Here is a 19,180-nt window from a genome sequence, read left to right on the forward strand (position 1 = left end):
TAAAAACACTAATGGCCCGTTTATTTATTGGAAAAAAAAATATTTGTTTCTAAATTTCCCAGATAATTACAACCTTATTTTCAAATATTTAAAACTATTTGAAAACGCAAATAATTTTTCAAATTATCTTCCACAAGTGAAGATGGGCTAGAATGATGTAATATCTATAACATTCAATTCATTGAATTGAAAACGATTGGGAATGAAATATTGTACATCAACATCAGAGAGATTGCAAAATTGATATTGTTCTAAAATAACATTAAATATCATTGTTTATGGCCCGCTGGTTGAAATCACCCTTTTTTAAGACCGCCACAAAAATATTCTTCTGAAACCATTATATATCCTGTGCAATGCCTAGTATATTCCCACTCTACTTCATTCAACCAATTATTGATTAGCAATTAAAATAAATACTCTGCTGAAAACACCTGATCACAAGAAGGAATATATTTTACACTTCTAAAATAATACAATTCTATGTGCTTTCACTGGAATATTTGACTACCATAATCAGCATTGAACTTCTCATAACGGTGGGCATGGAGATGAGCAGATGGTCTTGTGTTCTTCAAAGCTGTCTCAGTGTCTTCATGTGTGACCGGCCCAACTTTTGGCAATTCTGCAAGACGATGAGTATTTTAATTAAAAGTAATGATATGAGTGCAACAAATTCTAACGTTTCCGTCTCAAGAAGAGAAAATTCATTTTCTCCAGTTGTCACGGGAAAAATGGTTGAGTCAATTCAGAGTTTTCAACTATGTCCACACAGACATTGACAACAGAATTTATAAATTTAAACCATATGCTGTATAACAATTAATCCTGTTGGCTAAGTGGTTAATCACATATCTATGGCATGATAACTTGTATTTGCACTCTACTGTTGGGCCAAGAAATGAAACTGTAGTTTCTAATGATAAGGTACTGATGGCAGAAAATAGGAGGGATTTTCCTTTTCCTCTTATTTTTTCTCTTACCCTTCTTTTTTATTCTCTTCTCCTCTTCTCACCTCCATCTCTAACTCAACAACATGGTATAGAGCACTGATCCCCTCTAAATCTGATTTATTTGAATTGATTTTGATACTCTATTTTTTGCTTTTTTTCTTATCCTCTAATTAGTCCTCAAATGTGATCTTCTGAATGGTTTTGAGAGTCGCTAAGTTATTAAGGGGCACTCGTCTTGGTTAGACACTGCAGCATCCTTGGTAGGAAGTTGTGGTTTTGGGGTGGTTTGCTGATGTGACAAAGAGTCATAAGAGTTTCTAGTATACTGCTGTTGCTGTTCCTTGGTTACATGTGCTGATATCAGTCATACTGTGTGGTTAGCTGATAGTGGTGTTTTAATGCAGCATGGTCATGGTTGATTACTCGCAATATTATTTTGATGCTAGTTGGTTTCGATCGGTGTTCCATGACTTGTTTCCAGTTCTTGCATACATTCACTTCCAGTTGCTGCCATAATGCCTGTAGCTGCTGCCGTAAGATTCTTTGTTAAGTGCCTTTCGTACCTAGTTGTGGTCTGCCCTGCGCTTTGTGGTTAAGTAATTCCTCAATAGGACATTGTAATCTCATTTCTTTGGTCATAGGTGTCTCTTGTAGTAGTGGATCTTGGAAGTTCTCAAGTGCTGTAATTTTTCTAGATCTTTGAAGCCTGAAGTGTTGTTTTGTGCGAGCATTTGCTGCCTGACTTCTTCTCAAGCTTCTGTGATAATTAAAAATGGCTATTGCCTCTAGCCATGATGGAAGATGGACAATGAAGACAATGTTTGGATATCGGTCATGGTAGTGGTAGTGTATTAGGACAAGGAGTTTGTCATGGAAATATTCACAATTGCACACACTGTGATGAGGACATTTGGTGTTGGAATCTCCTGAAGAAACCGACCAATAAATCTTTCCGAGCGTAGTCAACATTTATAATGCACCTAGCCACACTACTGGGGGGTTGAATACATCATCTACCATAACTTGAGAGGAATATAAAAAAAAGGGCAAGCCCAGTGCACAAAGCTCCTTCTGCAGGGTCTGGGGGAAGAGGCGGACCACAATGGGTGTATAGTACACAACCTTACCTTACATTTTACAAGAGGTTGTTTCCAATGTTAGGAGGAATATAACAAACTTATTTGCATGGTTCAACAACGCAAAACTTAGTCTTCTACATCTAGTGCTACTGTGGCCCATTCACGTACAACTGAGCCTCTTGCCCTGCACCTTGTGTTACAGATTCTAACAAGTCCTTATGACACGTAGTCCTATACTGTTTCAGCCCTTGAACCCGGCTACTTTACACCAAGGTTACTCTTATTGATGGTTTCATTACACTGGTTTCTAATTGTGGCAGTACTCTTTCAAATCCTTCCATTCCTCTCTAATATGTGTTGTACATGCCAAAATTTCCGTTGAACCTATTACCAATCAATCAATTAAAGTATCATAACTGCTCTGTGGCCTTCTTTCCTTTCGACAAACAAGAGGATTGGTGGAGGACCTGAAAAGTATTAACTACTATTTCAATGGCTTCCTGGATTTCTAATCATGGTGTTTCTCATGATCAGTGGCACGCTGATTTGGGTCGAACATCTATTTAAAAAATTACCAAGTTTTTTCCATGTTCAAGTTTCTTTCTCATTTTGAATGTTTTGCATCTCAGTTAAAAGCATTTATTATATCTTTTCCTTCTAGAATTGAGTCATGCAGTAAATAATTGTTCTCTTATTCATCCAGACATTTGCAGTCCATCTAGAATCAAGAATTTGACTAGTCATTAACATCTAAGACCTGCCCCTTGTTATATAAGACATGTTTAAATTTTAGGATATATTTACTCAATTCTACCAGGAAATAAAAACTCAATTTGGCATTTGTATTCACATTTTCAATCTAATAATGCACTTGAATTTGTTGAAAATTATCTTCAATCATTTTGCTTGGCCAAAAGGGATTATTCATCAAACATCATGTGTACATGCCCCCCTAAATGAGTAGCTAAATGAAAAATAAACATTTACTAGACATTCCATATGTTTTCCTTTGAACATGTTTTTTGCTCAACAAGATGCCCTCCAGTGTTCTAAGGGGCAAATTTCCTTCTATGTTGTGTATCTAGAAACATCCACGTTCTTTGCTGCACCTCATGTATTTGGGTGCACATGTTTTGCTCATGTTCCACATACTGATCAGGAGAGGTTCTCTCCTCGTCTTATTAAGTGTCATTGTAGAGAACTCAAGAACCGAGAGAGGATATAGATGCTACAATCCCCACACTTGCAGGAAATATGTTAGTGCGATGTCAACTTTTTTTAGGGTACACATTTCTCTAGTGTGTTCCTCCTTGAATGAACTTATGTTGAATCCATCAATGACTTATGGTCTCCCCCTCATGCGTTGATTCACTTGTTCCTACCCTTGTCCCTATCCAGAAATCTTCTACTTCTCTTACAAATGACACAAAGAAAACAATTGAGGGTTTATGAATGATAAAAAGAAAGCACAAACATGACTACAAACTGTGTAGCAGCCTATTCTTCCCATCACTATTTTGACTTCTAGTTTTAGGAATCCTTCCCAGTATGCCTTGGATTAGCCCATTGCTCTTCACAGAGGTACTCGAATATGTACTCAGCAGTCCTTGGTTGCTTATCCTATTAGTCATTATGTTTCAGTTCTTCACCTTCCTAGTCCTATGTGTTCTTCAGCCTCGTCTAGTTCCTCTGTTTCTATCCGTTCCTCACATGCTGAAGCACTTTTTAACCCTAGGTGAAAGCATGCAATGGATGCAGAAATGGATGCCTTAATCACTCAAGAGACATGGGGCTTGATGGATCTTCCTCCTAGTACGGAAATATTTATGTGTCGTTGGGTCTACACCATCAAATATCTTCCTAACGGCTCTATGCTTCAAGCTCAGTTGGTTGACAAGGGGTACACCCAAACATGTGGTACTGATTATTTGAGACCTCACTCGACTAAATTCTATTTGTGTATTGATCTCTTATAATTAATTTTGATCAGCCTTTATAATTGTTAGATGTGGAGAACACCTTCTTGTATGGAAATTGTTGGAAAGTTTCAAAATTTATCCAGTCAACTCTCCTTGATTATAGGAGAATTTTTTTGAAATTATGTAAATCTACTCTCCTTGATTATAGGAGAATTTTTTGTAATTATGTAAATAATCTTAGGAGATATTCTAGGATATATTCTTAGGAGATATTCTAGGATTTTTGTTAGCAATTGTCATTCCTTCCATTTGTCTATTCTTTCCTTCATTATTCTTTCCTTTTCGATTATCCTTGTAGTCTATAAGACATTCAGATTGTACCTTAATTTAAATAATTAGAAATACTATTTCAATTCTTCGCCACTTCTAGATGGTATCAGAGCCTGGTTTTCTTTTCCTTTCGGCAGTCATAGCCCTCTAAAACCTAGGCCTTGCTGCCTTAACTCTATTCAGCCTCCATTATGTCTGAAATTTCTGAAACTTCCACCATGGCCAAACCTGAACCTATGATCAACACCAAAACTGAAACCAAGGTAGTCCATACCGAACCCCATTTAGTCCAAATGACAAATATCCGTCTCAATGAAGCCACTTCTTGAGATGGTCTCAGTCATGTTGAATGCATATCTGCGGGAGAGGTAAGATTTGGTACCTTACTGGTGAATGCAATGGATGAATATATTAGTGCTAATTACATGTGCTATCCTACTGCAAAAGAACTCTGGGATAATGTTAGATGTATTCTGACCTTGGAAATTATTCCCAGATTTATGAATTGCAGCAAAAAATTGGCAAGACCCAACAAGGGGAAGATAGTGTGACTAAGTACTTCAATGTCCTTAAGGGACCGTGGCAGGACTTAGATCTATTCAATGATTATGAATGGAAGAGCCCTGATGTTTGCAACTACAACAAGAAGATGGTGGAAAATGCAAGAATTTTTAATTTCTTGGCTGGACTCAATGATTAGTTTGATGAGGTCAGGGGGAGGATTCTTGGTAGACAGCCTCTGCCTCCAAGCGGAGAGGTATTTTTTGAAGTGAGACGTGAAGATTGTCGTCGAAATGTTATGCTACAGAAAAAAGGGGCTGATGGAACAGTTGAGAACTCGGCTTTGGTTGCTGCTAATGCCTCTGTACAGCAGTCATATCCCAACAAAAATCTTGAGTATGATGTGACTATTGTAATAAGCCATGCCATACCCAAGAAACCTGCTGGAAACTACATGGAAAACCAGCAAACTGGAAGAGCAGCGAACCTGGACTTGGAAACAACCAAGTGATTCCTAGAGCAAATGAAGTCCACGCCAATGTTCTAAGTTCAGAGCAGATGATCAAATAAGGTTACTACCTTATCCGGGAAAAAATGGTTTGTGACTTTTATAGATGATCATACTCGGATTTGTTGGGCATATTTGATGAATGGAAAATCTGAAGTTGAAATATTATTCAAGAATTTTTATAGCATGATCGAAAATCAGTTTCACACAAAAATAAGCATATACTTCGTACGGATAATGGTATAGAATATTTCAACCAAGTTTTGGGAAATTTTTTGAAAGAAAAAGGGATTCAACATCAATTCACTTGTCATGACACCCCACAAAAAAATGACATCATTGAAAGAAAAAATCGTCATTTACTTGAGGTTGCACGCGCTATAATGTTTTCAATGTATATTCCAAAATATTTGTGGGGGGATGCTATTCTAACTGCTTGTTACCTTATTAATAGAATGCCTACCCGTGTGCTGCGGTATATCACTCCTTTGGCATGCCTAAAAAAATCCTTTCCTGATAATAGGATAACTTCTTATCTGCCCCTAAAAGTATTTGGATGCCAGTTTTTGTTCATATTCCAGCTCACCATAGATCTAAACTTGAACCTAGGGCTAAAAAATGTGTTTCTTGGATATGCTCCCAATAAGAGAGGGTATAAATGTTTGAATCCAAAAAAAAAAATCACATCAGCATGGTTGTCATTTTTGTTGAAAATCAGTCTTACTTTAACCAAACTTATCTTCAGAGGGAGAAAGAGAGTAGTGAAGATCAGTTTTGGCAAACTTCTATACCAATGCCTAATGTTTTCCTTGACATTGACATCCCTCTACAAAATATTCAAGGAACCGAAATTTTAAATAGTGAAAAAAATGGAAATCTCAATCTGCCAGAACAAAGCATAAGGGAATCACAAACAGGGGGGACAATTGCTACAGAATAATCCCTCTTCTGAGCTTCGTGTTTATACTAGAGGTAGGTATCGTTCTGATACTAAGGATCATCCCACAATTTCATAGCAGAATCAATCATCACTTCCAAAAACTAGTCATTTGGAAATCCTAGGTAATCCTTCTACTACACTTCTAGTTGATCAATCTACTGAACTTGATGTACCTATGGCCATTAGGAAAGGACTTAGAACATGTACCACACACCCCATTGCCAAATATTTATCATACCATAGACTTTCTCATAATCATAAGGCCTTTACATCCAATATTTCTCACCTATTTGTTCCAAGGACCATTCCAGAAGCTATGGATCATCTGGATTGGAAGTTAGCAGTTCTTGAAGAGATGAATGCACTACAACAGTATTTGGGAATTTGTTGATTTACCAAAGGAAAAAAAATTGTAGGTTGCAAGTGGGTTTTTATAGTTAAATGCAAGGCTGACGGCAATATAGAGAGATATAAGGCAAGACTCGTTGCAAAAGGGTTTACACAAACATATGGAGTTGACTATCAAGAAACTTGTCGAAATCTTAACTATAGAATTATATTTCCTTTGAATTCAAATTTGAGATTTAGACACGAATTTCTCTCTTAGTTTATATATATATATTTTTATTGAAACAAAAGACTATTACAAGGGACTTTTAAAATATGTGAAAAATTGAAATTACAAAAACAATTTATTTTATCATTCGTGTCTAAATTATCTTTATTTGTAAAATAAATAATATTTAATTGATTTGAGAATTTCGTTTATATAAACCAAATATGTTTAATATTTAATACACATATTATATTACGAATATGTTTCATACACATATATTACAACTATTGCACCTCATGCAAAACATACATGTATTTAGTTCGTAATATATTATTCCTAAAACTTACATTATTATGTCTATTAACCGTTTCTCAAGTTTCATAAAAATCATTGTTTTTTCAAATCTAAATCTAAATTTCCATAGAAATTTTCGTACTTTTAAAACTTTTAAATTTTTGTCGAAATTGAAATTTAAGACCTTGCTTCAGACTATATTATTTAAAACAAAATAGTTTCATTACTAACTTGCAACCACTCAAGTGCAGTGCCCATGAAGAAATTTACAAGTTTCTATATAAATGTATATATATATATATATATATATATATATGAATGCATGTATCTATCTATCTATATATAAAAAAAAATTGGCGGTTACATACCATCCTCCGGCACCACTTCTTGTTTGTCCTCTAGGAGAACCATTAATCGTCTCAAGGGCTGCATGGCAGCCTCTTTGCACAGCAACCGAATATCTGAACCCGAATAGCCTTCTGTCCTTTCTGTCAATATATCGTACGGAAGCTTCTCTTCACCAGGCAATGATGGTAAAAGCTCCTCAAACATGGCTCTTCTTGCTTCTGGTTCCGGAAGAGGTACAAGGATCTACTGTAGGTCAAAGGAAAGCTGCTGATCCATAAAATAACAGGAACTCAAGTAGTGAAATATATTCATTCTATAGAACACTGGATTCAGACTGAATCTCAAGCAGCAGAGCAATTAGAACAGCAAGATAAGAATGAACTAAAAATAACTGAAGTCCAGTCCTATCATTTATCTACATAAAGATTAAGTGAATCTTGGTATAAGCCATTGCCAAATCGTGAACCTCATCACTTCACCATATAAATTCATTCAATTAGAATGTGCAACAGTAAATTTCAAAATGAAATGATTTGTAGTCATAACTCTGATGTGAGCATGACCAAACTTTAAAATGCTACCCTCCAGCAAATGGTTGACAAACAATTCTATCAAAGATGTGCATGTCCATTAAATCACTAAGAATAGGATTAGATGTCATTTGTCATTTAGCAAACCCAACACTTAATATATTAATCCTTTCTAACTGTTATTCAAAAAAAAAAAAGTACTGCTTGACCAATCAAAAGGATACCCGCTTTTCAAGACGTCGGAGCATGGCTGCATCCAGTTCCCAAGGAAGATTGGTTGCTGCCAAAACAAATATAAGCTCATCCGTCCGCATCAACCCATCCATCTGCAATCTAATCTGAACCATTAGTACTTGCAAAAGTTCAGTAGAAATTGTAAATTTTTTTTTTTTTAATCTTTAAACTGGAATGCAGTAGGATTTTTTCCCCTAACATTTTCATTAAAATTTAAAATAAGTAATTTGATTGGTACAACCAATGGTTTAACCCTATATCCATTATATAGTACAAATTCTGAAAAGAACCAAAATCTCGTATTCGATATGGGATGGTTTAGTGTTTCTTCGTTCATTCCCATCCAATCCAAAAAAAGCTTTTTGGAATGTGACAAGATGCATTAAGGCAGAAAAGGCACTCGGGGCCTAGGGGCAAGGCACATGTGTGCACTTGAGAAAGATTTTTTGCTTTTGATAAAGAAAGTGTATCAAAAGAGAGAAGAATGTACATCAGCGAAAGGGGAAAAAAATAAAGAAGAAGACGGAGAACAAGAAATCCTCCCGTTACATCAATGGAAACAATTTTACAAAGAGCACAACCTAAACAACTCGATGTAGCAGGGCCAACCAACAAAATGTAGCAGAGCCATCCAATCCTGCTGCAGGTCTTCCATAGAAACATGGTGAAAATACAACATTTACTGACAGCCACAGTGACGAGAGATATAGATATACCACTACTCCAAAGCATATTGTTAGCAGTAGCCACACCTTTGAATTTTCTAGCTCACCTTTCCAACCGAACACACCAAATAATAGCCATAACAGTACATCTTCATAGAGCTTTCTTATCCTTTCCTTCGCCAAAACCACCAAAAAAGTAATGGTATAAAAGGCCTTCTAACTGCACAGGCCGGCCTAATTTTCACCAAATATACCAAATAATTTATTTGAAATAGTCACTGTGAAAGGGCAATGAAAAAACAGATGTGCACCCGAGGAAGATGAAGCACACATTTATTTATTATTTATTTGGATAAAAAAAGAAATTTATTAGGAATAAAATAATGAAAGAACAATAAATGGAGAATAAGACATCAACAAAGCGAAGAAAACAATAAAAGAAACAAAGAAATGAGAAAAATTTACTAAACTGCGCTAGTGAAACAAAGCAATTCCAATCTCTTTGCAAGTCATCTAAAGAAACATCCCTCAAAGAAAGTCATTCATTGAGCACCAAAGCGAAACAAGAAAAACCACTCTGCACATAATAAATTATGAGATGTAACAATACCCTCATATTTTGGCATTACTCTCCAAAACAAATACACCAACAATGGCAGAAACTGTACACCTCAAGTCTCGAAAATGCTTTCCTTTCCTTCACCCTCCCAAATCCAATAAAATTAACAGGCACAAAAGGCGTCCAAAGAAGAGCAAACCCAATTCTCACCAAGAAATCTAAAGAAGTTATTCCACAAATTCCATGAAAAAGGAAAATGTAGAAGCAAATATGGACATGTTATCCTGTTTCTAAAACAGATATCACATACATCTGGTGACAATGTCATATTGGGCCTTCCTCTCTAAAGCAAGTCACTCATATTGATTTCACTTGACAATCCAAGTAAAAGCCTTACCTTTTTTAAGGAAATTTTAGCTTTTCCAAATAAAAGAATTTAAGAAGAAAGGATTAGCAATAGGATCACAAACCAACTAAAGAAAAAATCACTTACAAAAAAAACTCCCTGTAAATATTGAAGCCACATTCTTTTCTCTATCCCTGAGGAAGTGTGAAAAGAATCAAGCATGTTCAACAAAAGGATAAAACCATCCACTTCTATCCCATTCAAATTTCTCATGAAGTGAAAAGCCCAAGACTGGACAAAAAAATCATAAACCCAAGCATTATGAAAAGTTGATAAACAAAGACAAGGAAATGTTTGGGCCAAAAGAACCTCCCTAACCAAATGATCTTCCCACAACAAATTCTCTCCTCATTACTAACCTTATACCAAATATCAAGGTAAGAAAACAATATATCTGCAAGATAAATTTATAGGGAATCGCATAGGTAACATTAGCCCCAACTTTAACATCCCACACATTGTACAACAACAACAACAATTAACAGCCTTAAGCCCCACTATGCGGGTTCGGCTATATGAATACTTTTCTACCAACTCAAACAGTCAACAGTATTTTCCTCAACTAACTTCAGAGTTGGTAAACCTTTTCTCACTACCTCATCGCAAGTTATTTTAGGTATACCCCTACCTCTTCTAGAACCATTCACAATAACTATATCACTCTTCCTCACTAGTGCACTACTTCGCATGTGCTTCAAATGCTAAAACCATACAAGTCATCCCTCTCTTTTCTTATCTTCTTTAAGTGCTATGCCTAATTTATTGCAAATCTATTCATTCCTTAGTTTATCCTTTAATGTTATACCATTCATCCACCATAGTATTCATTTTGGAAACTTTTACTTTTTAGATATGCTGTTTCTTAGTTGCCCAATATTCTGATCCATATACAACATAGTTGGTGTTATGGCCATCCTATACAACTTTCCTTTTATTTTTAATGGTATTCTACAATCACACAACACACCTGGAGAACTCCTCCATTTTAAACAACTTGCTTTAACTCTGTATACTATATTCTCTTCAATTTCTCCTTTCACTTGCACAATAGATCCAAGACATCAAAATCTACTAGTGTTGTTGATTTCTTGATAATCAAGTTTTATCTTTCTTCAATATTCCTCCTTACATGTCTAAAATACATTTCATAGATTTTGTCTTATTTCTACTTATTCTAAACCTCTAGACTCTAAAATTGTTCTCCATAATTCTAACCTACATTCGAAAACACTCCTACATTCATCAATCAAAACAATAACATCTACAAATCACATACACCACAAGATCTCGTTTTGGATACTCCTCATGATTTCAGCAATCACTAAAGCAAGTAGATAGAGGCTCAAAGTTAAGCCTTGATGTACAACTATTGTGATTGGAAATTCTATAGGCTTTCCCAATAGTCCTAACACTACTCATCACTCTTTCGTACATATCCTTCCTGACATCAACATTTCTACTGCATACTCTCTTCTTTTCTAAAACTGATCATAGAACTTCCCTAGGTACTGTATCATATGCTTTTTATAAGTCAATAAAAATCATATACAAGTCCCTTTTCCTTTCCTAGAAACTTTTCCATTAATATTTTTGAAGATAAATAGTTTCTGTTGTCAATCTCCCAATCATAAAATCAAATTGATCTTTGAGACCATTGTATAACTCATGAGTTTAACTCCGCAATAGTTCTTACATTGAATATCTCCTTTCTTTTTGTATATAGGCGTTAACATGCTCTTTCTCCATTCCTCTGACATTTTTTTGGTTTTACTAATCATATTGAATAGACTAATTAACCATATACTTCTTTTATCTCCAAGACATTTCCACACTTCAATTGGAATGATATCTAGTCATGTAGGTTTCCTACTTCTCATCTTTGTTAAGACCATCTTTAACTTCAATGACTCTACTTTTTTTAATAAATCTCAAATTTTTAGTATTTTCCTCTTTTGTTACTTCTAGGTTTAAGCTTTCAATTTGGTTATCATTAAACAACTTATTGAAATCTTTTTTGTCTTCTTCTTTCACCAAGATATTATCTTTCTCATCCTTTATACATTTTATATTACGTAAATATTTGCACTTCCTTTCTCCAGCTCTAGCTAGTTTATATATGTCACTTTCCCCTTCTTATGCGTCTAGTCTATCATATAAATTATCATAGGCTCAATATTTAGCTTCACTAATGACCTTTCTTGCCTCTTTTCTTGCCTCTTATACATTTCAGAGTTTTCTGTATTAGCACAACTTTACCATGCTTTTTAACAAATTCATTCTATCTTTATGGCCTTTTGAACATCTTGATCGTGCCACCAGTTTTCTTTGCTGCCAAAGAATCTTCCTTTGGATTCACCTAAACCTATTTTGCTATCGTTTTGATATGCTAGACATTCTATTCCACCTAGCGTTCGCATCTACTTTGTCCCCTATTGTCCAATCACCCTCTTGGATCCTCTTTTCTTCAAATTTTACTATATTTTCTCTCTTCAGACTCCACCACCCAGTCCTCTTGCATTGGTTTATGCTACCATTTCTCTTCCAATTCTTTGTACAAATATCTAATACCAAAACTCTTTGTCATGTAATCAAGCATTACCTTAGGATAACTTTACAATCCTTACAAGATAAACAATCTCCCCTCCTAGTTAAGAAAAAATTTATTTGGCTTTTATTTTGTCCACTCTTGAAGGTTATTAAGTGTTCTTCTCTTTTCTTAAAACAAGTATTCATTATAATAAGATTGTATGATGGGGAAAATTCTATAATCATATCACTAGGCTCACTTTTATCTCCATAGCAATTGCCTCCATGTATTCTCTTATAATATTTATTACCCTTTCCAATGTGTCCATTCAAATAAACTCCTATGATTTTTTTTCAAACTCCGGTATCCCTTGTATAATACTATCCATATCTTCCCAAAATTGTCTTTCAAGGTTTTCTATTCATCTTAGGTTGGAGCATATGTACTAATGATATTTATTATCTCTTGGCCTAGAGTTATCTTGATTTTTATGATACTATCCCCTATTCTTTTAATATCTACCACTTGTCTTTAAGGTCATTTTCAACCACCACCCCATTTTCTTATGTTTTTCTTTCCCAATGTACCAAAATTGAAATCCTAATTTTTTAATTTCTCTAGTTTTCTCCCCAACTCACTTAGTTTGGTGCAAGCATATTATGTTAATTTTTATTCCAATCAATGTATCAACTAACTCAATGTTTTTTCCTATACATGTCCCTATATTCCAAGTTACTAACCTAACCTTAGTTTCCTATACTACCTTCTTAACCCTATCCCATCTAAAATGGTCTGGCCTAACCCATCCTTGTCCATTTTTTTGCTACACTCAGGTGGTATAAGTGCAGCGCGTCACTCGTAGGGTGAGCCCCAGTGAACATTTGGTAAGGATTTATATCATATGGTTTGACAAATTTTACGTTGGCTGTTAGTTACTTAGCTCTCCTCCTGACAAAGTGTGCGTAGGGATAATTAGGATACTAGGTGCTACACAGGCAGAATACAAGTATCAATCAATTGTTGATTAATAAAGTTTAGTTCAATAAATGTTGTAGCTCTGTATTGAAAATTATAAAACAACATATACTTTTGTTCTTGAAAGGGAGTATTAACGTTTTATTCTTCAAAATTTTATTTTCTAAAATATTTTTAAGGAATCAAATGGGAGGAGAGGTATTGTTTTAATTTAAATGTGAAATCTCAAATAAAATGTCATTTTCATTATTTCTTTTCCATTTACTTATGATTTTACATATGACAATTTAGTTGGCTTAATTTACACTAGAAAAAGCTACTCATTGTGCTGGAAATAGGATGTGTTGCTGCTTTTGTTGGAATGATAACAATATCCACAAGGCACATTTTTTTGGGCTAAGAGCTTGGTCCATAGGTGTACAGCTGCCTGTCACATGTTCCTTGTGTAGGTTGTCTCACCTTAGGCTACCAAAGGTGCAGAGACCTTGGTGCCTGAGTGTGCCTTGCACCTAGGCATGCCTTAGACATACTTTTAATAAATATGATTCAACTGACAAAAATTTCTACCTTAAATATAATCCAAAGGAAAAAAATATGACCATAGAAAGAAAGTAAATATATATATATATAATATATATATATATAAAATAATGATACACATTGGTATCTGAATCAACCATGTATATGCATCTGTACTAGCCATTGCCATACACAAATGATAGACTGAGCTTGTCCCAGAGTATATTTTGCAATTATAATCTGTTGTAGGGTTGACTACTGATACAAGTTTTCTCACGAGTGTGTTTTGGGGAAATATATAGATTAGATGAATGCTGCAGAGTGGCTGTGAAAAACCAATCCATAATTACATATTCTAACAGTGCTGCTGTGGTAGTATACACATTAGATGAATATTGCCAACTGACTCAAACTATGCCACAATCAATCAGAGCCACAATCAGACAAAAACTCACCAAGGCGTATTTTAAAATGTGAGACTACCCAAATGCAAATGCCTTTCGAAGCTACACATAGCCTCAGCCAAAATTGCACCATTCATGCCTCAGAGTTTTTGGCGTACATCTTTTGGTCATTTCCATCAACTTGCTTTTTCAATTACAAATTTTTTATAACAAATTAGAAAACAAAAAATTAGGACAGGAATGCCCTTTGTTCATGCAAGTTCTACAGTCCCTCCTTGATGAAGCATTCCCCCCGATGAAGCATCCTCTCTTCAATGAAGCTCTGCAGGATGACTAGTGCCTTCGAGAATCCCTCTGTTGTCTCAAGTCTTAGACAATTTCTCTATCTCCCTCGTCTTGACTCTCTCGGCAGTGACTCTATGATCTAGACCTCTCTTTGACTGGAAGTCAGGTTAGGTTCTCTCAGACAAGCAGATAAACCTCTGTCGTCCACCCTTTCTCATGTCCTTATTTAATTTTTATGAGGGTGCAAAGGCACGCAGCTGTTGCATTGCACATGGGCTCATACAAGGATATTATGTTCTCAGACTTAAGATTTTGTTTTTTTTTTTTTGCTAAATTAAATTTTAGTTTTAAAAAACTTCAGATTGAAAAATTTATAATTTATTTTAATAAAATTCATATTAGTTTTGGTATATATAATTATTTTATATTTTTAAAATAAAATTTAAATTTCTCTAAAGGCTTAAGCCACAATGCCTCAAGTTTACACCTTGCCTCATCGGGGTAAAAACATCTAGTCTTACGCCTTCGCCTTTTAAAACACTAGCTTCCACAAAATCATATTTCTAAAAGGTCATCCTCAGTTTTTCAAATGTTTGTGCCACCTGGAATTCAAATTTGTGACAGAATAGTAAGCATGAATTCAAATAACAGTGTATGCTTATTGTCTCACTGAGGAACATGTATTAATAGAGTTGAGTTGGACACGAGCATCCATTTCAAATTAAATGGATGCATTTTTTAGCATGTGGATAAGCATTCATTTCATATTTTTGCTGATGCACTTAGAAAATTGAGTATCACCTGTATGAGTAGCTCAGTTTTCAAGCGCCTGCTTGCTTCATGCTCACTACGTGCTTCACCGCGTTGACTAATGATTGCATCAATTTCATCTATAAATATAGTTGATGGGGCATGGTGCCTAGCAAGCTCAAATAGCACTTTCACTAACTTCTCAGAATCGCCTATAATTCATATAAACTTGAAATTATGAGACATTTGCAGCAGGTAAAACAACAACTATTTTACCTTTAAAGAAAATTAAAGAAAACAAACAATGCATCTAACAGGAGGTAAGTTTATTTTCAATCATCCATTTAATAACTTGGAACAACAATACCAACCTACCAAACTCAGACTGACAAAGCATTCCTTGCTTCAAAACATAACTACATCCAAAAATAAAGAAGAAACTGTTAATTCTATTATCTGAGTTCATCCATATTTGAACAAAGACATGGTGGGTTGTAGGGCAAAGCAATATTCTAAGACTGAGACAAGCATAAGCATATGTACACAAGGTATTGTATACCAGTGCCAAGCCATACCAAGTGAAGCAAAGAAGCTAGGATTAAAATTTCCTTGGGTTTCCTAATGAAAAAATTAAATTATATCGCACTTTCATATCTACACACACGAGAAATACATAGGGACAGAAATTTTTATGAGTATCCAAATGAAGACGAGACATGAATGGATGTAAGTGTTACTTAGTAAATTTACCAAAGACAAAAATGATTTATTTGATAGTATGGACGATTGGTTACCTAGAGACTATTTCGTTTTTGTAGGTTGATCCAGTCCATCGCACTTCCCTTGTGCCTATTTCACTTTAGGAGATCGGTTCACAGGTACAACCTTTACAACTTCATGGCAAACCCATGGATTTGGAAAATGTCTCACCACTAATAGGAGAATGTCTCACCATGCTGGTAGAAATGTATGAAAATTGAAACAAACATAACAGCAAAGGTCACTTTCCATGGTTAGTCCCACAAAGCAGGACTTAAGAGTCATAGTTTAGATATGATCCTAAGTCCTAACCTACAGCAATTCTACAAGACGGTACCCCACTCAAAACTCAAAACTCTGCAGCTGCACTTGCCGCTCAATCATTGCACAAGACAATGGCTATTAAAACTAATATGGGTCAACAGCATGTGGTACCATGAATTTTTATCATGACGCGTTGGGTTTTAGCACTTCGCATGAAATATGACAGCACATGTGTCAAGTAAGATCCTCTCTCTCTAAACGTGGTAGTAAGTGAAACATTTTTGCATTACTTTACGATAATTTATCTTGATTACAGCAGAATACTATGCTGTGAGGTTGCCGAAAACCAGTTTTTTCAAAGGCGTTCCTGAAGTGAACCTTAAGGCATGCCTTGAGGCATTTTGGGGCCAAAGTGCGCTGAGGTGTATTTTAAAATGTGTAAGCGTTTTGGGTTGGGGCGTATGCCTTTTGGGATGAACACATTTTATTTTAATAGTATAAAAATATGTTAAAACAACACAAAGCACGTATTACGAAAGAACAGCACGCATCCTTTCAACAAACGAAGATCGTTTCCTCCATTTGACAAGTTATCGCTACTGTCTAACCATTCACTCTCTCTCTTGCTTAAGGACTCCTTCAGATCTTCAACATCGCTTCAGACGGTTGACCAGCATCAGATCTTCTCTCATCTGCAACTCTACCTTCTCAAGTGACCTCTTTCCTGCAACCATCTCTCCTCACACACAACTTCCCTCACATGGTCTCTCTTCAATTCCATTTGAGAGTTATCTCAGAGAGAGAGAGAGAGAGAGAAAGAGAGAGAGAGAGAGGTGGTAAGAATATTAGAGAGACGAGCACAAATGAGAAATCCTACCACCAAGGAAATATAACCTTTTTCTATCCTTCTAGTCTCTTCCCTTACCCTATCTCTTAAGCATTGGATCCAAAAAAGCAGTAGAAAACAAATTACACCTAAGAGGAAGGGCAAGATATGAAATGGACCAAGACAACAAATTGCAACAACCAAGAGATCTAAAAACCCCCAACTCCCTACTACTCAAACTAATGCCAGCCAAACCACTTTTAACCAAATTAATTTTCAGACCTGACATCCCCTCAAAATTTTTTATCAATGTGAGTGCCTCGCAAAATTTCTCAATACTATTCTCTAAAAAGAAAATAGTAGCATCAGCAAACTGTAAGTGAGACACCTCCACCTTATCCCTATCTACCTCCAAACCCCTAATCACAGAATATTCCTGAGCACGCAACACAAACCTACTCAAACCATCCACAACCAATGTTAACAAGAAAGGAGATAATGGATTCCCTTATCCTAACCCCCTAGACATCTCAAACCACTCCGTAGGCTTACCATTAATTATAACATAAGAACCCAAAGATCTTCTTAACCATCACCTTATCCATGAATCCCCAATTAACCATATTGTAAGCTTTCTCAAAAATCTAACTGAAAAATAATGCACAGTTTACCTCTCCCTTTAAAATCCTCAACCACTTTATTAGCCACCATAACTACATCTAGAATTTGTCTCTCTTTAACAGAAGTGGATTGGGCTAGTGAAATAGTTCCCGCCAACACCTTCCCAAGTCTCCTCGACAAAACCTTAAAATAAGACTCTTATAGAGCAGCCTAGTGCACAAAGCTACCGTGCATGCGGGGTCCATGGAAGGGGCAGGCCATGATGGGTCTATACTAAGCAGCCCTTACCCTGCATTGTTGCAAGAGGTTGTTTCCACACCTTGAGCCCATGACCTCCAGGTCACGCGGCAACAACTTTACCATTGCAAAGGCTCCCCTTCACACTAGTGACTAAACTAATCATTGTAAACCTCTAACCTTCTCTGACCTCTCATTTTGGGATTGAAAGCATTAAAAAAGGAAATAATACATCTTTTTTTATAGAAACAGAAACTCATTTGATAAAGAAAGAATGTACAACCAAGAGAGAAATCATCTCCTTAACAAAATTTTTGAATACCCAACAAACAAAACATAAAAAACAAGACAAAAAATACAGCAAACTCAAATCAGCACGCCCTTAGAAGGGATTTTCAATCCCACTAAACATCTGTCAAACACATCCCCTTAAAATTTCCATTGCCCACATTTTACAAAGAAGTCATAAAAAGCATTCTCTCGCACATCAACCAAAATGGATCTTCGTTCCTAAAAAAAATTTGTAAGTTACACTCCTTCCACAAGCCCCATATCACAGCAAATAAAAGCACAACTCCATAAAGCAATACCTTTCTTCCTCCTTCCAAACCCCACAAAAGATATTTCCAAGAATTCCTTCACTGTTCTCAAACAAACCCAACTTTATCTAAAATAATTAAATAACTTCTTCCAAACCTTCCATGCAAAATCACTATGTAACAAAAGAAAAGAAATAGATTCTTAGCAATCCAATCATAGCACACATATCAAGGGATAGCACCTTTAAAAGTCTCGTCATTTGCAACAAGTCCTTAGTATTTATTCAATTAAGCACAACCAATCAAAGAAAAACTTTGATTTTGTGGGGGATTTTGACCTTCCAAATTACTTTGTAGGGTAGAAAGGAATGATTGGAAGTGACACGAAAAAACACCCGAGGAATCCAACAACCAAGATCGACTATCATCTTCGGAGAATATCCTACAACTATTCAAGATAACTCAATATTTCCCATATCATTCAAGGCTCTCCGAAACAAAAAATTCAAAAAGGTAGACGACCACCCGAATCTACAATGAAAGAAGAAATGGGATCATGTTGACCTGAGCTCAAACGAAATAATCGAGGAAAAGAAGTGGCCAAAACAAAATTCCCCAACCATATATCTTTCTAAAAATGAATATTCCAACC

At 35.6% G+C, this 19,180-nt stretch overlaps 1 protein-coding gene across 1 annotated transcript in view; it reads right to left on the reverse strand.

Moving 5' to 3' along the window:
* Positions 1-232: 232 nt before the first annotated feature.
* LOC131144565 (uncharacterized) overlaps positions 233-19,180 on the reverse strand; it is a 58,753-nt gene continuing 39,805 nt past the window's right edge. The window contains exons 8-11 of the mRNA XM_058093266.1: positions 15,334-15,494; positions 8,183-8,284; positions 7,449-7,671; positions 233-625 (exon numbers count right to left, since the gene is read on the reverse strand). Coding sequence (XP_057949249.1) covers positions 492-625; positions 7,449-7,671; positions 8,183-8,284; positions 15,334-15,494 — 620 coding nt within the window. The 3' untranslated portion in view covers positions 233-491. The remainder of the gene's footprint in view (positions 626-7,448; positions 7,672-8,182; positions 8,285-15,333; positions 15,495-19,180) is intronic.

Source organism: Malania oleifera, chromosome 12 (genome assembly GCF_029873635.1).
Source record: "Malania oleifera isolate guangnan ecotype guangnan chromosome 12, ASM2987363v1, whole genome shotgun sequence".
NCBI classification, from domain to species: Eukaryota; Viridiplantae; Streptophyta; class Magnoliopsida; order Santalales; family Ximeniaceae; genus Malania; species Malania oleifera.